Genomic DNA, 25586 nt, shown 5'->3' with positions numbered 1-25586 from the left:
CTTACATTTAAATAAAGTTATATATCAGTTGTCTCACTTCAGCTAAACCACTGCAGCTTCACTGCAGGTCAGTGCTGCTGCATCTTACTTCTGAATTATCAGTGGATTTTATTGCTTAGTAATTCCAGGAAGAACTGTAACAGGCACAATTCTTTCTTTTCCATCTTAATATTTCATTTTTCCAGCTTTTGTTCAGTACTATGTTGTACTGTAAGATCAAGGTACTTTCTCCTCGGGCCCTTTAAGCTAGAATCACAATTGGAAACCTGACGACTTTGAGGTGGTGTATTGCTTCATATTCTCCTCACGTGATGCTGACTCTCCCACTGCGTTCATGGCTGTGGTTGCCAACCAATAGCTGCTACTTAGATTGAGTTGGCAAAGCAGTTTAGGACAAATAGATGTGGAATTTAAGATTGGGCAACACTGAGCTGACACACAGGAGAAAAAACATCACAGAAACAAATGGAAAAAGAGTAGCTTGCTTCTTTTTTTTGTTTTGTTTTTTCGTTACTAAATTGAATAAAGCTATATTTATCATTATGGTCTCATGTTTCAAGCCATTACAGTATGCTTCTCAAATTAATTGGACAGAGATATATTGAGATAAATATTCTACATGTTGGTGCTTTCAGTAATATTATACTGCGAGGGGGTGAACTTGGGTAAAAGCTATTATCCTTTATTGATTTCCTTTATATGATCTGTCAGGAGGAGACGCAGATAAACAGAAATGTAAAGTAACAGGAGATTAATCTTTACATCAGCTGAGATATTGATTGTGCAAAGGCTGTTTGTTCTAATGTGCGCCTACATATGTTGTTTTCTAAAAACATCTAGAGGTTTCTGGATAAGAACCCTACATGTGGACAGACTACGCTGTATTTTGTATGCAAAGAACATTAAAATCTAACCAAACAAGCTGGGTTGGAGGGTCTTTGAAACTATTTGGAGGGCAAACAATGAAAAAAAACAAAGGCAAGCAAAGGCAGTTGGTCCTCAGTCTGTTGATAAGAGAGTGAAAAAGCAGTGTGATATCAACAACTATGCTTGCTGGATATAAAAAGAGGGTGCCACAACAAGAACAAAACTAAGGTTAATGTTGACATCAAAGTAGCTTCCAAGTCTGTTTAGTGAAAGAATCAGTTTAGTTTACTTAAAGCAGAACAAGAGGAATCAGAATCTGCCCGCTGAGGGGAGCACATTCAGTCAACATGGATTTGAACATGCAGAGAAGACTGAAGTCATTTTTATTTATAGGTTTGCATGCTGTACAAAACCATGATAAAAACATAAAAAGCGACATTTGGCCCCAAAACATGGTAGAATTACAGTTGCAAATTGTTTCTATTGTTGAACAAGTGAGTAATCTTTAACTTTTCTGAGCAGCTGAACAATAAGTGCAAAAAGTGGAATCAAAGTAAAATTAGAACGAATCATCTTTCTGCATGCCGCACATAAACATGTCAAACTGTACTTGATATGAGAGGTGTGGGTGAACCTGGTTGCCATAGTTGGCTGTTTCTTTATGATTAAAGTAATGGTTAAAGTGTAGAGCTGACAATGATCTACATGACCAAGAAGGCGTTCTATCCTTTAAAATACAGAGCTCATGGCCTTGATACACGAGAATATAGAAATCAAGTCAAACATTCACTCAGCTAGCATGCCCAGAAAAAAACCAAAACATAGTCATAAGGTAGAAACCAGCCTGCACTGGCTTAGGCATGATTCTATTACCACAAATATAGTTTCCGAAAGCTCACAAAAATCTGTACAGCTATGTGAAATATCAATATGATATATTTTCTGTGATTCACAGTTTTGTAAACCTTTTCATTTCATATGTAACAAGACATCTAAGACAAGCAAATGACTTTGGTGTTCTGTAGCTACAGGCTCAATAAAAAAGTCAATCAAGAAAATGTCCAAATATATTATTCAGCAAAAAGTTAGATTTCACTTCTGTACGCATCATCAACCTCAGAGTTCACAGTGGTCTTCTACAGTAAAGATCTTCAGTTCAGACCACCCATTAAGGAAAGACTGGTACTTCGTTACATTTGTGTGTTATAACCTTTTTTTTAAGATTTCATTTCAGTGCCTATCAAGGGAAATATAAACCCAAAAATATATGGTAAGTGATGGCACCGATGAGAGAAGTCTATGCACAAATGTAAACGACCTACGGTTAGGCTGATTTACTCAAAATGCGACTTTTACATTTAATCTTTCGGACATACATAGAACTAGCATAACGACCCAACACAACAAAAGTTTGGCACTGATTTGCTACAGCGTAGCCAAGTCTATGGAAATTCTTGTTGGGTTGAGAATGTGGAGAATGTGCAGTGCCTTCCAGCTTCTGAACAATCCTCCCCACTGGGCAGATACGTCCACTAATGACAGATACAATGGTTTATGGGCAAGGCTGTGTCTGTGTTTCCCTCTGAAAAATCTGGAGAGCTGAGTTAAAGGAACAGAATAAAAACATGACTCTCGAAGGATGTGTCCTTGATCTGTTGTTTGTTTGTCCACTCTTCTCTGCCTCTGCTCTCTCATTTGTTTCCATGCTGTTGTGAGACAAAACGCTCAAGGCAATTTCACCACCACCACGCAGGCGCCTGCCCTTCCAATGTTGAGAGGGACCTCCTACAGGAAGACAGAGAGGTTAACATGCAGGCTTTCATCTGAGGCTGCCTTCAAAAAATCCGATTTTACTTCATGCAGATAAGAGAGTTACAGAGACGAGATCGGTGCTGCGAAAACAGAAGAGCAAGTTCTGAAACACTGATAGTGTTCAGCGGATTTCAGAATATTTATTCTCCCAATGGGACTTAACTGGTACCCTCGAGTTACATGTAACTAGTTTTGGCAAAAACAAAGTTCCATAAAACAAAAATGTGCATGACTTTGTTTTATTTGTACCTAAACAATAAGCATATAATATTTGAACATTGTGAGTGTAACGGCTTAGTTTAAATTGATGTGATTACCTCAGTCCACTCATTGTTCTGTGCGTCATAGGACTCAACAGTGTTCAGATATGACTGGCCATCATATCCACCCACGGCATACAGCCTGTCACCCAGCAGGCAAACACCCACAGCATCCCTGGGAACGCTGAGGGAGGACACAGTGGTCCACGTGTCTGTCTTTGGGTCATACCTGTAATTACAATATGTGGTCAAATGATTGTTTCTGCATTATGGTCAGTTTGTTAGAGTGAGGTTTTTTTTTTTTAAATATTCATTTATGCAATCAGCCTGCACCTCAAGAGGACGATAGCGCTCCGTTCCCACTAATTGAGACACCCTTATGTTTGCCCTCTTTAATCACAGATGTCTGGATGGGCACTAGTGGGAAGTCTTTTCCAGCACAAGCAGAGAATCTAATTTAAACTTAAAAGAAAAGCTGTCTCGAGCAGCAATTGGCAGCCGCTGGGTCTAGAGAGAGCTGGACTCATCAGCGAGGGCAGAAGTCACCATACAAAGACTTTTTTCACCACCATGACTCTTTAGATGTGAAAAATAAAGACACAGTAGATGATTGACTGCTGTATTCCGGACACTCGTGCAGCTTTGTGTTGATTTTAAAGAAAATAAGCCACATGCACGGACGTATGGACACATTTGATTCTAACTATCTTTATGTGCAATATATTTCCTGTCACTAAAGACAACTTGAGAGTTGGATAATCTATCAGAATAATAATCTCTAACACACTGACAAGACCCAAGAGACATGTAACAATCGCAAAGTGCTAAATTACAGAGTGCTCGATCAGTTGGTATACACGTCATATTGGTTATCAGGAAGTTCACAGGTTATCAAATGAAACAGCATATAGTGGAAAGTGTATGTGACATATAAATCTCCAAGATTTATGTAATTTTTCAGTACCCCTTAAATTTTTAAAATTACACCTGATATAGTCACAGTAAAGTTCAGATTCAGGTAGATGTTATGGCCACCAGAGGGAGCCAGACACTACAACATACAACCATGTGTGGAAACTATGATCTCTTTATTTGAGTAGAAACACTGACATGTCTAAAAATGCAGGAAGTGGGTGGGAATCAATAGAGTTTCAACTCTTTTGTTCTTATGGGAAAGCCTACAGCCTTATCTCCACCCTTGAGGAGTGCCAACTGACAAACCAAAGTCAGTTGTGCAACAATTTTTGTGTTTGTGTATTTTCTCCAAAGGAGAAGTTTACCCACCTCTCGACGCAATCGGAGAGTCTAGAACAGTGGTTGGATGCAGGGGCGTCATGCCCACCCACAGCATAAAGGAAGTTGTTGTACGTCGCAACACCCACTCCTCCTCGCCGCTTTGCCATCGGAGCACACATGCTCCACTTGTTGGTGTGTGGATCAAAGCACTCCATCGACCTCAGACATGAGCTCCCGTCTCGACCACCTACTGCATACAGTCTGAGAAATTGAGCAAAATCGGGTTCAAAATCTTCACATTTCTGACATGTGTATATATTTGACAGTACTTCTCAATCTGGCAGAACAGCAGCAGCAGTTGACAGATGTTTGTAAAAAAAATAGTGACAGAACAGTGATAATGTGACATATTTGATGAAATACAGCAGTAAGCAGTGAATAGCATTTTTCCAAAGCTCTTTCCTTGAGAGTGTTCTCTCCCAGAAAGATCACATTAGCGTTTTAAGTGCTTGTTGCACAGCCCCGACAGCAAGAAAGTAGAGGCTAGGGAAACAGTTTCCTTGTTGTCTATTTTTGACCTAGATGCAGAAATAACTCAGCATTGACTTTAACACTGAATATTGGATGCAGCCAAGCAGCAGCCTCTTTTCTCCTTCGGCACACAAACATATTTAAATTAGGCTGAGAGCAGGTCTGTTCTTTGCTTAATTTACTTTCAAATAGTGTTGTTGAGCATTTAATACATACAAATACATAAAGCGTTTTGTTTTATTGGGTCTAGATTGGCCTGTATAAATTACCACACTAATCACAGCAGCCTCTGCTCTGAGCTGCTGACTACTGCAAAGCCACACTGTAGTATTTCTTCTGCATTTAATAACTATAACGTTGTCAAACTATTAGTACACTTATAGCACACTTCTGCTTTTCCTGGACTGAGTTACACAATCATACCTGCATTCTGGCAGGTTACATCACCGCTGGCCTTTCCTCAAAACAAGGTGTGTTTTTGAGCTTTTCATATTTATTTGATTTTGTGTAGCGTGCAGCTGACATGGAGGTGATCAAATCTTCTAGATAAACATATCTTCCTCTCTGTTTTAGTCAAAATAGGATAACTGTTGCAAGAAAAGGAAAAATAACTTATCTCTGCAAAACAAGAGCAGACAGGGTCTATAAACAATATGATTTCAAATAACCGTGCAAGTATGTGCATGAACACTGGAATTATGTGGTCATTATAAGATTGGAATACGTAGCTTTTACATTTAAATAGCAAACCTAGCATGTTGGCAGACAGTTCACCAACAGTGGCATTCCTTTTTTAGTGTAAATTGCCTGTACTTGTCTGTCTCCCCAGTGTCTGTTGTGGCCAGTTACCTCAACCTCATGCTTGCTCATAATCAAAGTAGCCCTAAGACAATGTTGTTTGCACTCGAGTTCGAGGCTGCACACATTATCGAAAAATATGTTGGAGCTTTGTGTTGATTTGAGAAAAACAGTCCAACGTACTTTCCATTGAGCGCTGTGACTCCCATGGTGCTCCGTGGTGTCGACATGCTGGCCACATAGTTCCACTGTCTGGCCTGTGGGTCCCAGCGTTCCACGGTGTTGAGGTAGCTCCAGCCATCGTGGCCTCCCACAGCATACATGGGACCCTCCAGCACAGCAATACCTGCACAAATGGAAGCAAGATGTACATGCTAACCATAACGGCCTGCTGCACTGAGTTGTTCCATTAGATGAGTAATGATATCTGTAAGTACTTAAATTTATTATGTGTAACTGCACATGAGAAAGCAAAAGCACAGTGTACCTGCAATCATGACCTCATTACCACTATAAATACTTAACGAGTGATGACGGAAAGTTTTTTTGTTATTCGTTGTTTGTATGAATGTGTGGTAGTCCACAATAGATGCTGTAACATCTAGTAGCTTACACTGCTGTGTTTTTTTACTGTACTAAGTTTCAAATATCAAAGCTAAAGCTGCAAAACATTCAATTCATCCTCGAGGCTACGGAAACAAAGATTTCAAATTCTCTATATAAAGCATAATGTCAGCGCAAGGTAATGTAGACCACGTGGTGGTGAATAATCAATGAACAGAAATGAAATGACATTTCCAGATGAAACGCGTTTGATCTCTTTGTTCTTTGAACAGTTCCTGGAGAGAGCCGAAGCCGAGGTTCACTTCTCATTTTAGAACTAAGCGGAGTGAGTCACCCAGCTGACCAAATCTATTCAGAAAACAGGAAGGCTATAAAACGACATTGTTATTCGTCATTCCCCAGTCACAGAGGAAAGTAGTTTTCACCAGCAACAATGCAGAGGATGTCTTAGCACAATGGATTTTTATATTACCACCCTTACTTCCTTTGGTGAGAGTTCTATTATTTCGAGGGAACATTAGGGCATTCAGAGAACTCTGACTGACACAAACATCGTCAGGCAGATTATTCTCCTAGTGAAGCCCCCTTTTATTACGGACTGAACTACTTCACTTTTTCTTGTTTTTACTCATAATGCCCACAGCAGCACATGGTTGTGCAGGGCTGTTGATACCCACTATGTTCAAATATATTCAGACTGAAAATATGCACAGCACAAGCAAAACAGCAAGAGATACGTGCTGCTGGAAAGATCAAACACAACACAGGTAATCTGTACAGTGTGATCTCTGGGCACGCTGATACGTCCGACCACACCGTGTGAGCGAGCTGAATGCTTTGACAAGATCTCCCTCTACTGTTACCCAGGCCTGTTTCAACTGTGAATCAAAATGCTTCTGATATGAGATTTATTGGGCAGGGGAGGGTAAGGAAGACCAGGGTAAGCACAGCCTGCCACGCTTTGATAGGGGAATAGGAAAATATCAAAGCTCTACCTTAAAAAGAAATGTGTATTTTTTACATCCCAGCTGTGACCTCTCAGAGCTTCACCCTGCAATTTTTTTTGCGTTTCAGAACTTCTGAGCCTGACTGAGCTGAAACCTCAAACCAAAATATCTATTGTAAGCATCCTCCAAAAACATAATGAGTTTAGCATGTCTGCATTATTAAGTTTTTTATAAATGTATGAATCCCTTACTTTCTTGTTGATGACGTGAATGGAGCTGCAGGCGTCTGGCTAGATGCACTTACCAAGTCCATGTCTGTGTGTTGACATTGGGGGCATGGTGGACCACACTTTGTTGACAGGATTGTAGCACTCCACCATGTTGGACGTCTTGAGTCCATCCCTCCCTCCAACCACGTACAGTTTGTTGTCTATTACAGCCACACCAAACTGAAGCCGCCGTCCGTTCATGACTCCAACCTGGACCCATGTGTTCGTCCGCAGGTCATATTTCTCTATGGTGGTGGAGCCTAAAACCATGGACACAGCAAGTATTACACTTCAAATAAACTGTGTTGCTGCTTATTCCTATCCACCTATGTAGTATGTAGGAGACACACACCTTTGGTAGCGTCCATCCCGCCTACAGCATAAAGTGCCCCCACAGTGGACTTTCTAGGTTTGGTTCTTGGGCTCTGAAACATGGGTCGTCGCTCAGGCAGAAGATGGTACTTCATGGCCTCCATCAGCAGCTTTTGACATTCCAAGTCGTCCGAGAACATCTTGTTGTTTTCTAGATCTGCAAGGAGCTAAATTAGCAGAAATCACATTAGTAGGATGCATGATAAGAAGGACTGTAGCTGAAAGACTTCCAGAGAAACAGATAAACTCATGTTTAGTGTTGGAAATGAGCATAAGCCTGTTGTCAATCTGGTTTATTGAACATTTTACGGCATTCTTTATTTCCTTTTTTATTTATCTATTGATCTTGTTATGCCTGTAAGTAATGTCCGCAGCACTGCTCTGCTTATCTTTTCAGTTTCTGCTAAATAAGTACCCATTTTCAAAAATATAGCGATTCATTTCTGTTGTTTATTTGCCTCACAGAAAACATCTTCCAAGCCAACGGGTGAGACAACCAATGTATTAGATCATATTTTCCATCTATTTTTCATTCAGAAAAAAATCTACAGTGCATCATTGTTTTTTGCAAACAACAGAGCTGTGGGTTATTTTTCCCGCATGTATCTACTGTGCACTGTTAAATACAACAGTATAAATACTGAATTCTCAGTATTTTGCTTTTGAACTTATCAGTATCGTAACATAATAATCTACCTTTTTTTGATTTTTGAAAATAAAATGTCTTTGGATTGACTGCACAGACATTTAAATATATATTTTTAGGCTTTGTGAAAGTTATTGTGAGCATTTTTCAAAATTACAGTATCAAAGGCACACAAAGTCACAGCTCCTGTTGGCAGAGAGGACACAGGAGGCATTGTGACAGCTTAATTCTCAGGCTATCACCTCTGTCCCCTTTGTGCGCTATCTCACCTGTGGAGGAAGAAGAGGCAGGCGAATGTAGGCAAGAAGCACTCCAAGGTCCTGCTGTCGATGCTGAACATCATACCGCACCCACATCATCAAAGCCTGAAAGATAGTTTCTTCGTCTGGAACGTTGATGTCATCGCTGGAGAGCAGCTTAACAATCTCTGCCGTGGGTAGGAGGAGGAACTCCTGGTTCTGAATGACCTCCAGGAAGTGTTCCTGGAGCATAGAGGAGACGAGGAGGAGGCAGATAATCATCAGTCATTAGCTGTGGGATACGTTTAGTGCAACACTGTGTGTGTGTGTGTGTGTTTCTATACCTATGAGGGACACATGGACAAGGACAGAGAGGTGAAGAAAAACGAGTAAAGGAGGAGGTTTGTGTCTACAATAACAAATAACCACAGTGAAATACTCTCCATTTCCTAAAACCCAAATATGAACATGTGTGTGTGTGTCATCTGTTTCGCTGAGCTCATTAAATAAAATAATTCAGACAACAGCAGGCTACAAATCAATCTGGCATGAAACATCTCCCAAAAAAAAAAAGTGTCTTCATAAGCTTATAAAGCATTTTGCTGCTGATCGTACATGGCACCATTAAGCCTTTATAAGCCTTTTAATGAGAAACAGAAAGGCACTCTACACCAACATTACCATCACACCAATGCAGTGTCCAGCCACAAGTTTTGTGGAAGCTGTTCTCTATTGCCTTCCTAAAAATTGATCTTCCATTCACTGGCCAGAAGCCCAGGCGATATTATAGCACTGCATGGCTACCTCTTCAAGGACATTGTCTCTGGGCAGTTCCATTAGAGATGATGCTATATAAAACAGTCTCCCTCCTCCATGCCTCTGTGCTGCGCCTAACTGTAAAACACATGAAATACATGCAGAGCAGGTCATAATCACGATCCATCTCCTTTGTGGATGAGGAAGCTAAGCATTAATTAGGAAACTGCCAGAAAACCTTCAGTCACTGCGACATAAGTGCTAAGCAATTACAAAAAACAAGTTTGCTATTGATCATCAACTTGCAACAAATTACAGCATCTTGGTCCGATCTAGAGAGAGCAGGTTTTAAGAGCTTAACGTAGACAGTCTTAATTAAATGAGGGCCATCTATTGATCTGTTGTTGTAATGCTGAGGGAGAAATTCCATCCAACTCTCTGACGTTGTTTTACACCAATTATTTGTGATTGCCGCTTCCGAACAGTTGACGCCAAAATTGAAAGCTCAACAGAGTTTGTTTCATAACCATTTAAAATTATCTGTTTTCAGATGCTGGCAAACTCATTGGTGAGTAAACCACTTGGAAGATCAGCAGGAGAGGACACTAATTGATTTAACTACTGCAAAGGAGTAATTGTGTAATAACAGTGTTTTCTGAAGAGGAGGAACACTGATATTTAATTGGAGTGAGGCTGAGGGAATTATCTTTCAAGAACTTTTCGATTACAATGTAATTTGCAGAGGCTGGGAAGGACAGACTGCTATATTTCTTTATGCTCTAAAAATGGGATTCATTTACTAGAACTTAACTCTGTAGCGTCTATTAAGAAATGCAATTGAAATATAATGTTATTGCTGAAAAGAAACCGTCTTCCCAAACAAAAAAAAACATTTTTATCTGCTGGAACATACTGTAAAAAGGGCAACTATTTCATAAAGGAAAAGGATGTCAGAGGCGGATCTCGCCTGCCATTCACAACCAGGAAAAACAAGCTTATCACAACACAACTCGCTTCACTTTGAACCCAGAGGACAGACTTCCAGGAAGCCCACAGCTCTCCCTGCTCATTACTGAAGTGATTGAACAGGAAGTTAGCCCTCTTGTGCAGCTGGATGATTAGATTAACCTCCTGGTCCTGGATGGGGCCTATGTAAACAGGCTGAGCAGATGTCCTTTAAGAGATAACGTCTGCATCGTGCTGTCATTTCTGTGTGGCCAGCAAGACGTTATCTGACAACTATGTGCATAAATCCTAATCCAATGCAAATACACCTCACAGAAATGTATAGAAATCGCATTTTCACAGGTCTGTCAGTGCACCAATTAATGTGAAGCGATGTGGTATCTCATACTGACAGCCACATAGCCAAATTAGATAACGCGAAAGCGTGAAACTATTCAATTTCTATTCAAATGTGCATGTCAGGCATTTCTCTGCTGAAACTCGATGATATAAATAACTAAGACACCAACTTTTCACTCCTTTACAGGTTATGACAGGTTATTTAAATTAACTGGCCTCAACAGACGATGGCCACAAATTCAAATTCAAATGTGTATGTACAGTACAGACATGATGTTATCTATATAAATTGCATTTACTAAAAAATTTTAATTAAATTCACCCGATAATTGTTATTAGAAAATCTAATAAAATAAATTAAAATAATTTAAATATAAAGTAAATAATATAAAGCAGACAGCTAACAATATAATAGAGTCAAACCTACATAAAATCATAATACATAAACAACCTTAGTGAATCTGGAGAAGAGATAATATTGTAATAATAATAGTAATATTAAAATATGAGTGTCCCTTTTTGCAAAATAAATAATTTACCCCATTCAGTCATGTAAATATGGTCTAACTCCACACTATTCACCCTCCTACCATGGTGTAGTGATGAGCTACATTGAGCAGGTCCACACAACCCTGGGCGTCTGCAAAGGAGCGTATTCCCAGGCAATTGGAGGGATGAAGCTGCTTCATTAGGAAGTTACAGCAAACCTGGATGACTTGTGAAAGCTGGAGGAGGCAAGCAGCTGCCAATAAACTCTCAATGGTCTCCTCTTTCAGCTCAAGGACACCTGCAATGTCAGGACAAGCAAAATACATTCTTATGACATGATCAAATGTAGCAGCGACGACGGGTGACACAGTGGTGGGAGAAGTATTGCATTTGCCCGATACATTATGATTGAGTAAATGAGATAATGATGATGATAATAAATGTTAGGAGAAAAATTAGAACAGTAACTCACAGTATTAACCTATAGGCAGCAAAACAAATCATAATCTGATACTTCCCCCTTCTAATAATGTGGAAGTGTAGATTCTGCTCTGATGTATTTCTTGAGCAAAGGCCGGTTTGTTTGCTAAGACAACACAATTTTATGCTGAAGTCCTGTCCTGCCAGTAAGCCCAATGATGAATTGCCTTATTGATCCATTTTAATCATGTTGGATGTCTCATAACTGCTTACAAGAGCTAGTGAGTGTCTTTATGAGCACTCACCAGTGTAGGCAAAATGAACCAGGGACCTGAGAGCCTCTGGATCGACTCCTTCCATCTTGATCTCCTCCTGTTTTGCCTCTCTCACGTCGCTCGTGAACATAGCAGCAAAGTAGTCGGACACAGCACTCAGGACCAATCTGCCAAGAAAGCATGATGAATTGATTCTCTTGTACTGTGCATAAGCTTATAAGTCTCTGGAAGATCAATGCTGATTATCTTAATTGATTAATCATTCGACTTTCTCTTTGTGCCATATTCTGTTGCTGTAATAACTCCGTGGAATGATTTATACATGTGTGTTTTTACACCATGCTAGGTCACTATGAAAAATTGAATAACTGCCCCCCCACATTCTGTAACACTCCACACTGACAGTGTGTGATGACTAAAATTATACCACATACAGTATTTCATGCTGCTAAAAGCTAAACTAGTCAGATTTCTGATTATGTCATCCCATTTGTCCAGCTCACATAACACACTGGTTGATTCATGATGGAAAGGAGAGATAAGGTGGCTTTACAAGAAATAAAGATCAAGTGACACAGACAAACAAGCTTCACCCATGTTTTTATTATCCTGTGGTTTCTAATATGTTTCTCATTATGTTTACACACGGTTTTTATCTCACTGCTTCAGTACACTATGGACAAATGTTAAGCCACACTCAAACAGGCAGCCGGAGAGCTTTTCATTTCACCCAACTAGGTCAGTCACTGATACTTTTTCTCTCTCTGTGGAGCATTCTGTTTTCTGTTTCATGAGTCTGTCTGGATGAACTAACAAAATATGCATGTGTATAGACACACAAGACACACCACTCAGTGAACGCAAAGCTTCTCAGCATTCAAGGAATATCATGTGACCTGTTCGTTCAATCAGACGAGGCCTCAATACCCAAATATTGACACCTCTATGTAATAGATCACAGTGTTTTTCCACGTATCAAATGTAATGTGAAAATGAGGAGGGACAGAGGTGTAATTTAACCACAGCAGTGTCCATAATTTAGATGCAAACCAGGGAACAGAGAGTTTGCATGTTTTCCATGTTGGCTTCCACCTGAAAATCGGAAGAATCGTGATTTGCATTTAAAAGATTATTTAATTATTCCTTAGATGGACTGACATCCAGACCAAAGCCTCAGCATGTGCATCAACAACTTGATCAAGTGAATCCAAATCAGCGTCTGTATCTCTTAACTAAAGCAGATGCAATTTATTAAATCAAAGCAGACAGAAGCGCAAACACCGACCTGTGAGCTGGTATTTTGTGATCTCCCGCTATCAAGAGGACATCACACAGTTGCTTGTGCTGGAGGTAGGTCTCCATCTTGCGGAAAGTCTGTTCCGCATGATTTGTGGCCTGGAAAAATTCATCGGAGGAGTTGGTGTTCATTCTGGAGAAGGTGCTCAGAGCCAACCTGTGGAAACAATCGGGGAGGGAGAAAAAAAGAGATGTGGTGTGATTAGAAAAAGTATCTGCATCGCTATTACCGATGCATCTGTTCATTCTGTAATGAATGTACATATTTGCTAGCAACAGTTGCACGTTTTCAGAAACCATATGTGTAGTCTGTGCTAATTCAAAAACACAACTTGTTGGGGATATAAACATTGTAGTATACAGTAGTAAGTTATGTATTATAACTTAACTTAGCACAGACAGAAGCAACATGAAACACATTAGAGAAATTAATTAATGTCACTCCCTGTTTACGCTCCTTGTTCATGTATAAAATTAATAAAAAGAAATAAACAGCTGTATACTGCAAGATAAGCAACAAATTATTCACAAAAGTCACAAAAGAGCTTATTTGAACAGATGACTCTCCTGAATCCTCTTTTCCCTGCTGTGCATCCGCATCCTTCTTGCCACTCTAAGCTGAAATTAAAACTGTTATGGACTAAAATCCATACATAAGTGGATAACTAAGCACTTCTGTCCACCGGGACAAGAAAAGCACCACAATCCATGCAACTGCGTTCCAGACAGAATGCTGGTGTTTGTATGCGTGCACGCCTTTGTGTCTGCTCCTCTTTGTGTCTGCATATCTGTGTAAATGCACGTGTGTTTTTCAAAGACGGGGACTTAACAAGTGAACAAGCCTTTTCCTCACAGCATTGTGGTGAGGCTGTCAGTGTCCCCACAGGCTGCTAGATTACATGCTGTTGTACAGGCATCCAAGTAATCCCTAAGACTTGTGGAAATAATACAACCCAGTCACTTTGGTGTCCTTCATAGAGCAAGTCCACTCATTGACATTTAGGGTTGTTTGTTACGCTACATAAACAGACCCAAGTTGTCTCTCAGAGGGAATTTACTGTCATAGCATGGTTCTTCTGCTGTGTAAAGACTGATGGTGCTCAAGAAAAAATGTCACTTCTATTTAAAGCAACACTTTACAAACCTCCTCATTTCCTCTCATGCACTGATATGAAAACTGCATAAACTGGTAAAGTTAGTGATATATCAATACAAATGAAGTGAAAATCCTGTAATGCTTGGCGGCACAGAATATTGGCACACAGTAAGATAGATAATGCAGGAAGGATGGAGGGACTTATGGCTTTTATTGATGTTCTGATTAACACACTGTTATAAAGTTTTTAGCAGAGTTTGTGACTTTCTCTTCTTTCATTACCTAAAGAAACAACATTTCCCCTGTGGGAATGGGTTTATGTTGCATTTTGGCCACTGCAGTATCCTATATTCTAATCTTTATTAGGAGACGTTATACAGTACTAAATGCAAGAGTAATTTATTGCAGTGCGGCGATAATTCCCCACTGACTGAAGTCTTGGAGAGGAACACCAAACAAGACTGAATAAGCAATGGGGCCATAAAACTGAGATGCATTGCCTTTGTATTGCCTCCAGGACATGCTGTAAGGATTTTTCAAGCCTACCAATCTCTCCAACACTAATTGCTTTGGTATCACATTCTAGGGAGCAGTAAATTTCTCTGAGGTGTATATTTCGCTTTCAGTAGTGGGTTGGATTGTCTGAGGTATAGCCCAATTTTATTGAGGCACTAAAGCCCCAGAACACCTCACTCTGGAGAAACTGCTGTAGTGACAATGCTGTCCATCACATATTACTAAACATTACAGGGCCTGTGGATTTCTTTTGTGGTCTACAAGCTATTTCACTATGCCATGAACTAAGGGAAATTAGCTAGCAAAACAGAATAAAATAAACCAGTAAAGAAAAAGGTGTGGGCTTTATTTTCCATCGTTCAGTAATTTATTCTAGACATCAGCTTTTCTTCATTGAGCACGTTTTACCTGAGGTCTTGTCATTCGTTCTTCACACCTTCTCAAAGCTCACACCACAATGTGAGTAATTGGATCTGACAAAACACTCTGCATATTCAAAAAACTCTGCTATGCAAGTAAACCAAAATATATGCAGCCTTCTTTAACCTTGTCAAGATAAGGAGCTGGTTTTAGTGCTGTGCTTCGGAAACTGCATCTGCTATATTTTGAGCACAAGACACAGGAGGACACACAAGACAAATGGAGTACTGTCACAAAGAAATGACACTTATTAATAATAATCCATTATTTAAGCACTCATGTTTAATTTCTCTTCCTCTCTTCCATCTGCCTAAATAATGTTCCCACTGTGCCGACACTGCCCTGCTAGATGAATGGGCAGAAGATTCAAGATGTGCTTTCGTCAGCCCAGATTAGCCCCTAGCTGTAAAGGTTATGAGTCAGACGTGTTGCTGAGAATCTCAGTCTTATTCCAACTAGTGTCAGCTCCTTCTACAAAAAAGAAAGTTGTGCCTGCCAGGGCCAAATGGGAAATGCCTCTTTCAAAATGGATTATAACAGCCATTTGCCCCTGAAGGCTGCTTGGGCTGAGTTGAGAATCCAACAACTCTTACAAAGCCTCATAGAGCATGTGCCAAGTCTACATATCTTCTATACTCTGACAGTTGGTATACTGCCATTCAGTATTGTAGAGACAAATATGCACACTGACTGTAAAAACTTCTGGTCCTGGTAGTGCGTCTGACATAATAACTCTGTGCAGAAATGGATTTTTCACTCTGCAGTTTTCCTGTCTCCCCAAGGTTCACAACAAACAGTCTTCCTCTGATGCCATTGTTACACCAGACATACCTGCTTAATATTGATAATGGTGCACTAAATGTAGCTCCATACAGGAACAACATCTTTTGAAACCTGTTCCAGATGTAGCCATCGGGCCGTTTATGTTAGAGACTGCAGCGGAAAACTAACACAGTTTTAAACTGAAATAAAAATATTGCCTCATCTTTTAGAAAGACTATGGTGAACTGAATGTCAGCAAAAAAACTATCTGCAAATAGCTAATGAACATCCCAGGTGTATAACCGCGAGATATTAGTCCTATTTTAAACATTTAGAAAATATGTTTTGCACAGTGAAAATCAGAAGAATCAGTCAAAATGTCTCATAGTTTAATAATGAAATTCTGCATAATTGACTTGAACACATACAATAAGTAAGAAATCAGTTTGAAGTCACTGAGGAAATAATGTGTCAGGATATATATATAATATTTCAGAATCCAAATTTCAGTTTTCCATGTTGTTAAGTGCAGCATAATAATATTGGAGCTTTTGTTCATACATAGATTAACTGTGATTACAATGCTGAGCTGTGCATCATCATGTTGAGGAATTTGATGTTCACTCGGTGTGTGTTGGGGGTTGGGGGCTGAGGGCGTACTGGAAGTGAAAAATGTGCAGATCTTAGCAGAAAGCGCCTCACTTTCTGCTGATGGCAGGCTGTCTTACATAGTGTATGAAACTATCATAGTTAGACTGTAATTTATTTAGTGGGTAAACAAATTCATCCACAGCATTACAGTGGTGGGTCCCGGCTTGTATGTGGTACATATTGGCTAGTTATTGTGTTAGTGTTTATATAAATTTTAATATTTTAATAATCTATGGATGTTAGAACAAATGTGCATAATATATTAGACCTACTGGCTATTTTCTAAAAAAACTCCCTGAGGTTACGTAATTTAACTTTGTCTACATTATCACATTTTCAGCTTGATCACAGTTGTCCACGCTTCCACGATTCTTTGTCAATGCAAATGAATGGATGTCGGTGCCTCAGGACACTGTTATGCTAAGTCTTAGCCCCTAATAGTAGTCATGTAAAACGTATTTCAAGCTGCTTTAGGGATGATTTTTTTTTTCTTTAACTTAATTCAATTTTAGGAAAAAAATGTTTTTTAATGAAACAAATCCTCTGATTCACATATGCACAAAAACAGGAAAGTGCTCGGTATAATCTGCTGCTGTATCTTACTCTGACTGCCTTTCAAAGCCTTCTGCAAGCACAAAGACAAGCAAATGACGACTGAATACTGACGCTTCATCTGAGACGACTTTGTTACGTACAGAATGCTGATTTGGTTAAGTTGAAGTACATAGAGAATCAATTACATCTGATTACATAATCTTCTAATCCCTGTAGATGTCGTTTAGTACTGTATTTTGCAATTTACAGCCCCTTAATGACGTCTCCGTTGGAGGTACAGAGGCAACCAACAAATATCTGAATTACTGCTGTTGACAGGAGGAGAGGTGGTGGTAGTTTTTTCCAAGGCGGTGAAGAGGGAATTGAGATATCATTCAAACTAACAACCCGCTGACTCAAGCCTTTGTTAGTGTTTATGTGGGAGAGGTCAAGGTTTCCATTCCCTTCAAGTTAACTTCTGTCATATATTCTCCTCCAACGATGGGGAGAGGTTATTCGGATGAGAGTCATGAGGACAAAACTAATACACAGTATATAGCAGGGGCAGGGGTGGAAAACACCAAGGCATTCTTCCCTACTTACTCCACTGTGCTAACAGCTCTGTAGTTGCATGCCAGCCAATAAGACCACATTCAAGAAAAAGAAAACAAAAAGGGAATAATTATAGATAGCATGCATAGGCATAAGTGCAATGACTGTCTTAATTAAATTCAGGAGTAATGAAAGTTGCACAGGTTTTTAGTGCTGAAGAAACATAATTAACATTATATATTATATAATATAATATGAAGACAAATAGCAGTTTCATTCGCTCCAGGGTTAATTATTCCTAGAACATTTCTAATTTGCTAGTTAGATCAGTTTGACAACAATGTTAAATATTGATAACAGAAGAATGGAAGTAACCTACGGGATGGATTTCTTCTAGGCATTGTGTGAATGAAACTAATCACGGTGCCACAAAATGACTGACACATATTATCTAACTACAGAGGAACAGCTAAAACTTTTGTATTTTTCACAGCCAGCCGAACTCATTTCTAGATTCAGCCTGAGGGATTGTGACAAATTATGTGTCAAGGATTTATGATGTGAGACGTAATAGGGCCACCCAGCTGGTGGAGTAAATGAATGTGCATATCTCAGTGACATCCACACATCTGCTTAGCCGCCGATGAACATGCAAGCCATGATGTGTCACACAGTTGCTGGCCTAATTTGCTGCGCAACTTTGTACGTCTACCGATGCAGTATTTGTCCAAACATCATTTCCAGCAACTAGTCCTTCACAGTACTTAAGTGAACACACTTCCTGTAAAGCTGGACTGAAAGGTAGCATCGTGCGACATGCAACTACTGTATGTATTTCTCTGACAATGTACAAATCGTTGTTTGATGCCTTTCTTGTGATTCAAGCCACTGAATGTTCAAAAAACACTTGTTCCTTGTTTAAGTCAAAGAGTGGCTGACAGGTTGATTCATTTATTATTACCAAAGCAGCAAGTGGTGCAACTGTCTGCCAATATTATATGATAATACATACTAGTATGCCAATATGATCCACTGCGGTCTACAATGGAATATTTATTGTCTGTGTACATGTTGTTTTCTGTGCATACTGGAACTTTATAGATTGTAAATTGTGTTAGAAAACTGACAAACACATGTTATTACAATCAAGTTAAGCTGAGCAACAAATATCCAGTACTTTATGATTCAACAGTGCAGAACTATATTAATTATTCAGTATCGCTGTCAAAATATGATGCCTGTACTGTGTTTTTTTACGTGGCCAGCTTGAACTCAAGGTCCCCCTGAGAGCCAAAGAGTTACATATTTTTAGTGTGAGGTACGTCTTTTGTGCATGCACTTTTCACACACAGGGAACCCCAAAACATGATCATCTGCCAATTATGCCAACACAAAGAGAAGAATGTCAAGCCGATTCCAAGTGTGTATGTTAACTCAGAATAATTCATGTTCAGGGAACCTGACTTTTCATGGCCTCTGGCATTTATTCAATTTACATTGACTTTTTTTTTCTTTTTGCTGTACTGTGGGCAGAGTGTATGTATTAAGAGTCATCTGTTTAATGATGGTGAACTTTTACAAAGGAACTTTAATTGTTCACCAGGTGCATGGAACAAACGCATAGGAAACAGAAAAGCGTAAAGACCAATCACTTGAATGTCACAGACAAGATAAAAGGAGACTGTCTTTGCTTCTTTGATGTGAGGTGCTTGCAGTGGGCCACACATCACAACAAAACACACATCTCTAACCTGTTTATGTCCTGGAAGAAGACAGGGAAAAAACACAACCTGAAAAAATAGGGTGAAATTTATAGATGATCATAAGATCAGGGTAATGTAGAAAGACTGGTGGAAATGCTTTCAATAACCTGTACCAGCCACTATGTATGATAGCGTTTGCTCATAAAGTGGTTGTAGTGGCAATCTAGATAATTCATATGATTGCACTACTTCCTCTTTTTATAGGTCCAGTAGGTAGGTGATGTAATGGCTTCTTCTTTTATCCGCTTTTAACTCTGGAATGCATTAGTGTGCTGTGTAAAAACTAAATACCTTAAGGAATTTGGCATACACATACTGTTCATGTAATCTGGACCACAACACATCAAGACCAGGAAGCAGAAAAAGTCTTGGCTTTCAGTCCACTGAATAATTAAAAGGATGCTTTATTGGTTTATTCTGTCTGACACACTGTGGACAATGACAGTGAGGTGTCCCCAGGTGAGCCATGGTAGCAGCTGCCTAGTCGGAGTAAATTGGAAAATGATAGCTGTGCAGATAATTTAATCTCGGCTTAATTAAAGGAGCTACATGCACTGTGGTACTGCAAATATTGAATGAAGCTAAAGTGCTGTGGACACAGTCTTCATACAGAAAATGCATTTAGTCCTGGAAATTGTGAAAATGGACTTTAAATGACTGTTATGGACTTTATTATTTAAAGCAGGACTGTTGTTGACTTTCCTGAACAAAAACAGGAAGAAACATTCTTACTTTTTCATCCAGGGATCCTGCCTCAAGCATCAGAGATTCTCTATCAGATGTATTTAGCAGCTGTACTTTTGCTTTGAAACATGAGGGAAACACGTTCCCAAAATAGCATCCCATGTGATGTAGTGCTACAATCAGTGACTGGTATCTAACACCTAATAAGAGTCATACCTCTCTCTGGCCTCCACCTCTGCAGGTTCCTCAGTGCTGCTCTTCACATCTTCCTGGCCATTGGTGGCATCCTCTTTTCTTGTGGCATTAGGTGAGGAACTGCTCTTTGAAGATTCCTCATTGACCTGGAGACCCTGGATGGTGTTCTGTTGATGATGCCATGATTGATGCCCTGCTCTGACATATACAGGTGTGGGTCCTGGCGTCGGTGCCAAGATGCTGTGGACCGGGCTGTTAGTCTTCCGTAGTCCCCCAACGCCTCTTTCCCGCGAGTGACTCTTCAACCGACCCTGGACGGGCGTCCCTCTGTGGTCCAGGCCATCCTGTTGGATGTAGCCTCCCACTCCGCCAACGCCACCACCTCCACCACCAGCCGAACCTTGGGAAGAATGGCTGAACCAGCGCCAGCGGAGCCTGAGGATCTGCTTCACGTCAAATTCCTTCTTTCCCGACACAGACATCCTCCTCTGGGTTTGGAGACGAAGGCAGTGGTATGTTGATTCCCCAAAAACATGGAGAGCAGAGAATAGGAGATCCTTGGTTTCACTCCTTACTGACTACAATGTGCTTCTTCTCTTCCGTTATTGTCTCACTACTATCATGACCACCCCCTCCTCCTTCTATTGCTCCACCGTTGTTCTTTTAGTAAAGATGGAAAGCAGTCCTCTGCAGCTTTTGTTCCTGAGCCTGAGACTACTACCCTCCCTCTAACTCTCCCCCTCTGCCTTTCTCTCTCTCTTTCCCTCTTGTGCTGCTGTATCTGTTTGCTGCTGCTGCTGCTGCTGCTGCTGCGCCGCTGGAGCTGAGTTAATGCACATGCATGATCCACACTCCCTCCCCTTCCCTTCGCCTCCCATGTTTCGCTTTCTCTCTTTCTCCCGCTCTGCCTGTCTCTCCTATGCACACACACACTTAAGAGATAGACACATGCACTCTGGAAATAAAATGAGAAAATCTCCCAAGCTGAGTCCAGTCCCCTCTGTTTGTCCCTGGGTGAGTATGTGCATGTTCGTGTGCCTGATATCAGGGCTGTCTGCTTGTGCTGCGAGGGGAGGTGAGGATCATGGAGTCAGGATGATGAGGTCACACCTTAACAAAGTAAATCACAGTGCTTGCTGAAGAAGGGAAAGCAGATGACTACTTACTACAGTATCATTACCAGGACTAATATTAAGAGCTTATAACACTTGCACATCCATAAACAGAAGAGAAGGGCAAATTAATAACGCTCATAAAAAACAACAAACCTCAATTCAGACTTAAAGGTGAGTGAATTTTATCTCACATGAACACACATCTGTGCAGTCTCTATTGTCACATTTAACACAATCCCAAGGGGGATTGCCTCAGTACAGGTGCCCATGCTGAAAAAATATTCTTCTTCAGTCACTGTCTTAAAACCTCCTGCGATTACAAGTGAAAAACTACATACTGATGAATCTTCAAGGTCATTAAAGTGGCTTTTCCCCAGTCAGGGCTTTAGAAAACAGTCTTTTACATTTCAAAAATAGACCTTGCTCCTGCATAAGCCTAATACTCTAATACTGCACCATCACAGGTAACAGAGATACCACAACAAAACCTGCACTTCAAAGGGAAAGGGACAGCATAAAAGGTAGTTTGGGGATGTCAGATCAATGCTGACAGCATCACCAGCATATGGAAAGAGAGTTACAGAGGAATGCTGCAGGATATTCTGTCAACAATATTGGATCTGGGTATAAGTTTGAAGCATTTTATTTTCATCCACTTGCCATAGGAAACAAAATACGCCCAAAGGGGAAGTTGTAATTAAATTCAGAAATGAATGAATTGTGAGTAATGAAAGAAGTTGAAACACTGCATAGCATCTGCTCAGGAGTTAAGGATGAAATCACACTCCCGAATCTTTCTGCAGCCTTTTCTAGGTTTCTCTTCCACGTCAAAGGTGAGAAAAGAACCTTGCACTTACACTGCAGAATTTCAACAGTGTACAGTCTCTCATCTGCCTCCCACTGCAGGTTTGGAACAATGGACACAACCAGCTAATACGTCCACTAGTACCTGCCTCACAACAAGTAGTAGAGACAAACATCCTAATTACTAAAAATACTATTTCTCCTCAAGTAGTGTATGATCAAGAAACATGCACTATAAAATGTTTAGGTCAATGAATTATTCAGCTTAAGTCTATGGTTTAAACTGCAGAAGGCTGAAAGACTGCATGAACTATGTGTGATATCCTTTGTTTATATCCAAGTGTTTATGCTAATGATACAGTACAACTGGATGCACTTCAAACATTATTTTCACAGTCAAGACTCAAAACATTGAATTATTAATAAGAGCTTTCTCCGTATATAAAAATATTTTACATCATTTTATGAGGGGACAAGCGCCAAAAGGACAAGCGAACAGCAGCTGATCCCTGGTGGAGACTCTGATAATTGAAAAGATTTATACACCAGATTTAAGCGCATGAATTCACCCCTAGCACTGGTTCACCTGCTCAGGGGTTTCCTTTGTCAGAAAGCCATCTTAGTTCTTTGTCCTTTAGACCTTCATCTTTTGACATCAACTGCTTCATGATATAGATAGTTCTAATCTGCATTGTTGGAAAATAATACTTCAGTGTATTAAAATAAAGACCTTTGGATGTATGATATTTATTAAATGCAAATTAGGTATTTTATGGTGGTGTGCTGAGAGATGCTATAATCACTCTTATTAAGTGCTAGAGCTACATGCAACAGATATAATTAGTGTTTCTATACTCACTGAAAAAAACAAAAATTTAAATGTAATAAATTTACTAAACCAAACAATTTGATAAGAAATAATACTGGCAATTGCAAAATAAATAATCACATTTTCTTTAATTGCATCCTCTGCCAACAGATATTTTAGCGGACATTAATCATTATTATGTATTAGCATTAGTTGTACACATAAACTCAGAAACCGAACTCAGCGAGACTTTAATATCCCCTCCTTGTGTTCCACAAGCATCTAAAGGATGCATTTTGCACTCATTTATCAAATATAATATGAAATAATCCCCAAAATTCATACAGAAAATTTATTTGAAAAAAATTAAAAAAGATAATAGAAATGATAAGGATAATATTCCCCTAGCATATCTCATACCTCATCATATAAACCGCACAGTTTTCTAAATCATTATTGGCTTTGATGTATCATCTACTAGTGCACAAACATGCATTCTCATTAAATCACTCCAAGTATTACATCATAAAACAAATGGGGTATTTTGAGGACATCATCTACTGGTCTAGAAAAACTAGATGTACCGTAATAATAAAAGCCCATTAGAGTGCGATATGATTCAATGTATAGTAACAAGCCATCACACTTGGTAGCCTCTTTAATTCTTGCAGGAGTCAAGGACACCATCTGGCTGCACTCCGCATGACACATGAGATGTCAGATGTCAGACTGGTGTGGTAAACCACATTATCATCCAACATCTGTCTCCCCAGTGAGCATACCTGCACGGCTAGATGGCAATTCTTTCAGTGTGCGAGACAGGTTGATGAGATCTGCTATGACTAGCAATCAAGCTGATGTATGTTATGAATTGTACACTAATATGTATGACAGCTAATTCATGTCTTCCTATAAAGCACATATGTGCTATATTCTTTTTTTCTTTTTTACTTTTTGTAGCATGTGTGGTTCTTGAAGCATGGCTGTGAATGCCCCCAGCTGCAAATGCAGGATCCTAGCATGAATATGAATACAATTTTTCTTGAAAAGATTAAATAAATTCCATGCTGTGTTGGGCAGTGATACACACTTCAAATATCTCTGGCTATAGCTCGGCAAATAGATACAACAAAAAACACAACCTCACAGACTGACACATGCTTGCATGCTAACAATCATACATACACAAGGTGCTATTCAGAGCAACACAAAAAACCTTCAGATACAAGATGTCTTGTTGTTTGCAAGTGTGGACTGACAGTGTGTGTCCATGACCAGGGTGGAGAAACAAGATTGAGCTTTTCACTCACTATGGAGGTCAGGAACGAGAGGCGAGACGTTGAAAATTTATGAGAAAATTATGTTTAGTGTTCCATTTATGGCTGAATGGGCAGACAGTGTTATTGCATGTCCTGAATCAAAACCATACACTGTTTTAGACAACATAACCACGGTACAACACCAAAATACTAAGTTAGAAAAAACACTACCTGTTAAAATTTCTTTTAGGCAACGCCTACGTCTTTTCTGATGCATTAGAAATGTTCATTTATAGCAAATGTCACTAAAAAATAGGGGGGGAAATGCATCCCTACGATCAGTAATCTTGTTTCTTACCTGGGTCTATGTGTTACTCCTCAGGATTCAGACAGAATTATCTTCTAAAACAAATTGCCAAGACACCTCGCATGTATTCCAATATCATATCAAAAATGTGCAGCACTCTTCCAACTTTTTCTTCGCTTGTGTTCCTCTTTCAGCACAAAACTGTTTGCCTCGCCAGAAAGGAAAGGACCACGTTCCTCTGTTAAAGGAAACTCCTGATAAGTTCCTTCCTCTGCAACAGCACAACAGCAACGTTCAAGCAACCAGGAATACTGGGATCACATCCTGTGTTTGAGGCCAAACTGCTTTCACAAAGCTTTACCCTACAAACCATTTTTCTTTAACATTTGTGTTAAAGAGTTTTAATGCCAGCACTGCCTTAAACTGCGACTCGATCAAAAAAAAGATCCTTTTTACTGAAACTTGCACCTGCTCTGTGTGTTGCAAATACACAGACAGGGGCACACAGTCAAATTTATTGTAATACGTTATAAAATGTGTGAAAACTGCATAAAATGTTCTCTATAATTAATTCACAACAAAACAATGTGTTTTAAGATTGTATTTATCAAATATTTGTAACAGTGGTCGATGATGCTATAATTCAACCACAGGGTGGCATAATTCAGACGATAAGTTAACTAATTAAAGTACCTTTTTCTTTTAATCCAATAGAGTTTAGATGGAAATATATTTTTAACTACATTATCCTCACAGCTTTAATTAGAATATTGCTAATCTATATGTCCAACACAAAATATAATCAACTAATAAATAATATGTACCTGAATTACTAAATTAGAGACTTGGTTTTTTACTTTTTACTGCATATTAAAAGAAGTTACAACTATATCAGCTTTTCATCACCCATGTTTTGCTACAGGAAACAGAATATGAGACCATAACCCTTTAATATTGATATACTTGACATGCATCAACTTGTAGCATCAATAGCAAATCATGTGTTAAGTCTGGAAAATGTCCAAAAGCACATATAAA

The 25586-nt window shown here is 39.5% G+C and overlaps 1 protein-coding gene across 4 annotated transcripts; it reads right to left on the bottom strand.

Moving 5' to 3' along the window:
* Nucleotides 1-1104: 1104 nt before the first annotated feature.
* Nucleotides 1105-24764, bottom strand: klhl4 (kelch-like family member 4). 4 transcript variants are annotated; one of them, XM_026358131.1, is made up of 12 exons: nt 24600-24764; nt 20277-21365; nt 13072-13239; nt 11817-11953; nt 11193-11389; nt 8572-8784; nt 7637-7823; nt 7320-7544; nt 5688-5850; nt 4224-4436; nt 2997-3168; nt 2593-2652 (listed from the first exon to the last, which is right to left on the bottom strand). In XM_026358131.1, the coding sequence occupies exons 2-12, from the start codon at nt 20735-20737 to the stop codon at nt 2593-2595; spliced, it is 2196 nt and encodes a 731-aa protein (XP_026213916.1). In that variant the 5' UTR covers nt 20738-21365; nt 24600-24764. The 4 variants fall into 4 exon arrangements, with proteins under 4 accessions (XP_026213915.1, XP_026213916.1, XP_026213917.1 ...); XM_026358132.1 differs by having other exon boundaries at nt 20277-20743; XM_026358130.1 differs by lacking the exon at nt 24600-24764 and having other exon boundaries at nt 1105-2652; nt 20277-20737.
* Nucleotides 24765-25586: the final 822 nt, after the last annotated feature.

The sequence above is a fragment of the Anabas testudineus genome, chromosome 10, assembly GCF_900324465.2.
Source record: "Anabas testudineus chromosome 10, fAnaTes1.2, whole genome shotgun sequence".
In the NCBI taxonomy this organism is placed as follows: Eukaryota; Metazoa; Chordata; class Actinopteri; order Anabantiformes; family Anabantidae; genus Anabas; species Anabas testudineus.
This window is presented reverse-complemented; position numbering and strand designations above follow the sequence as displayed.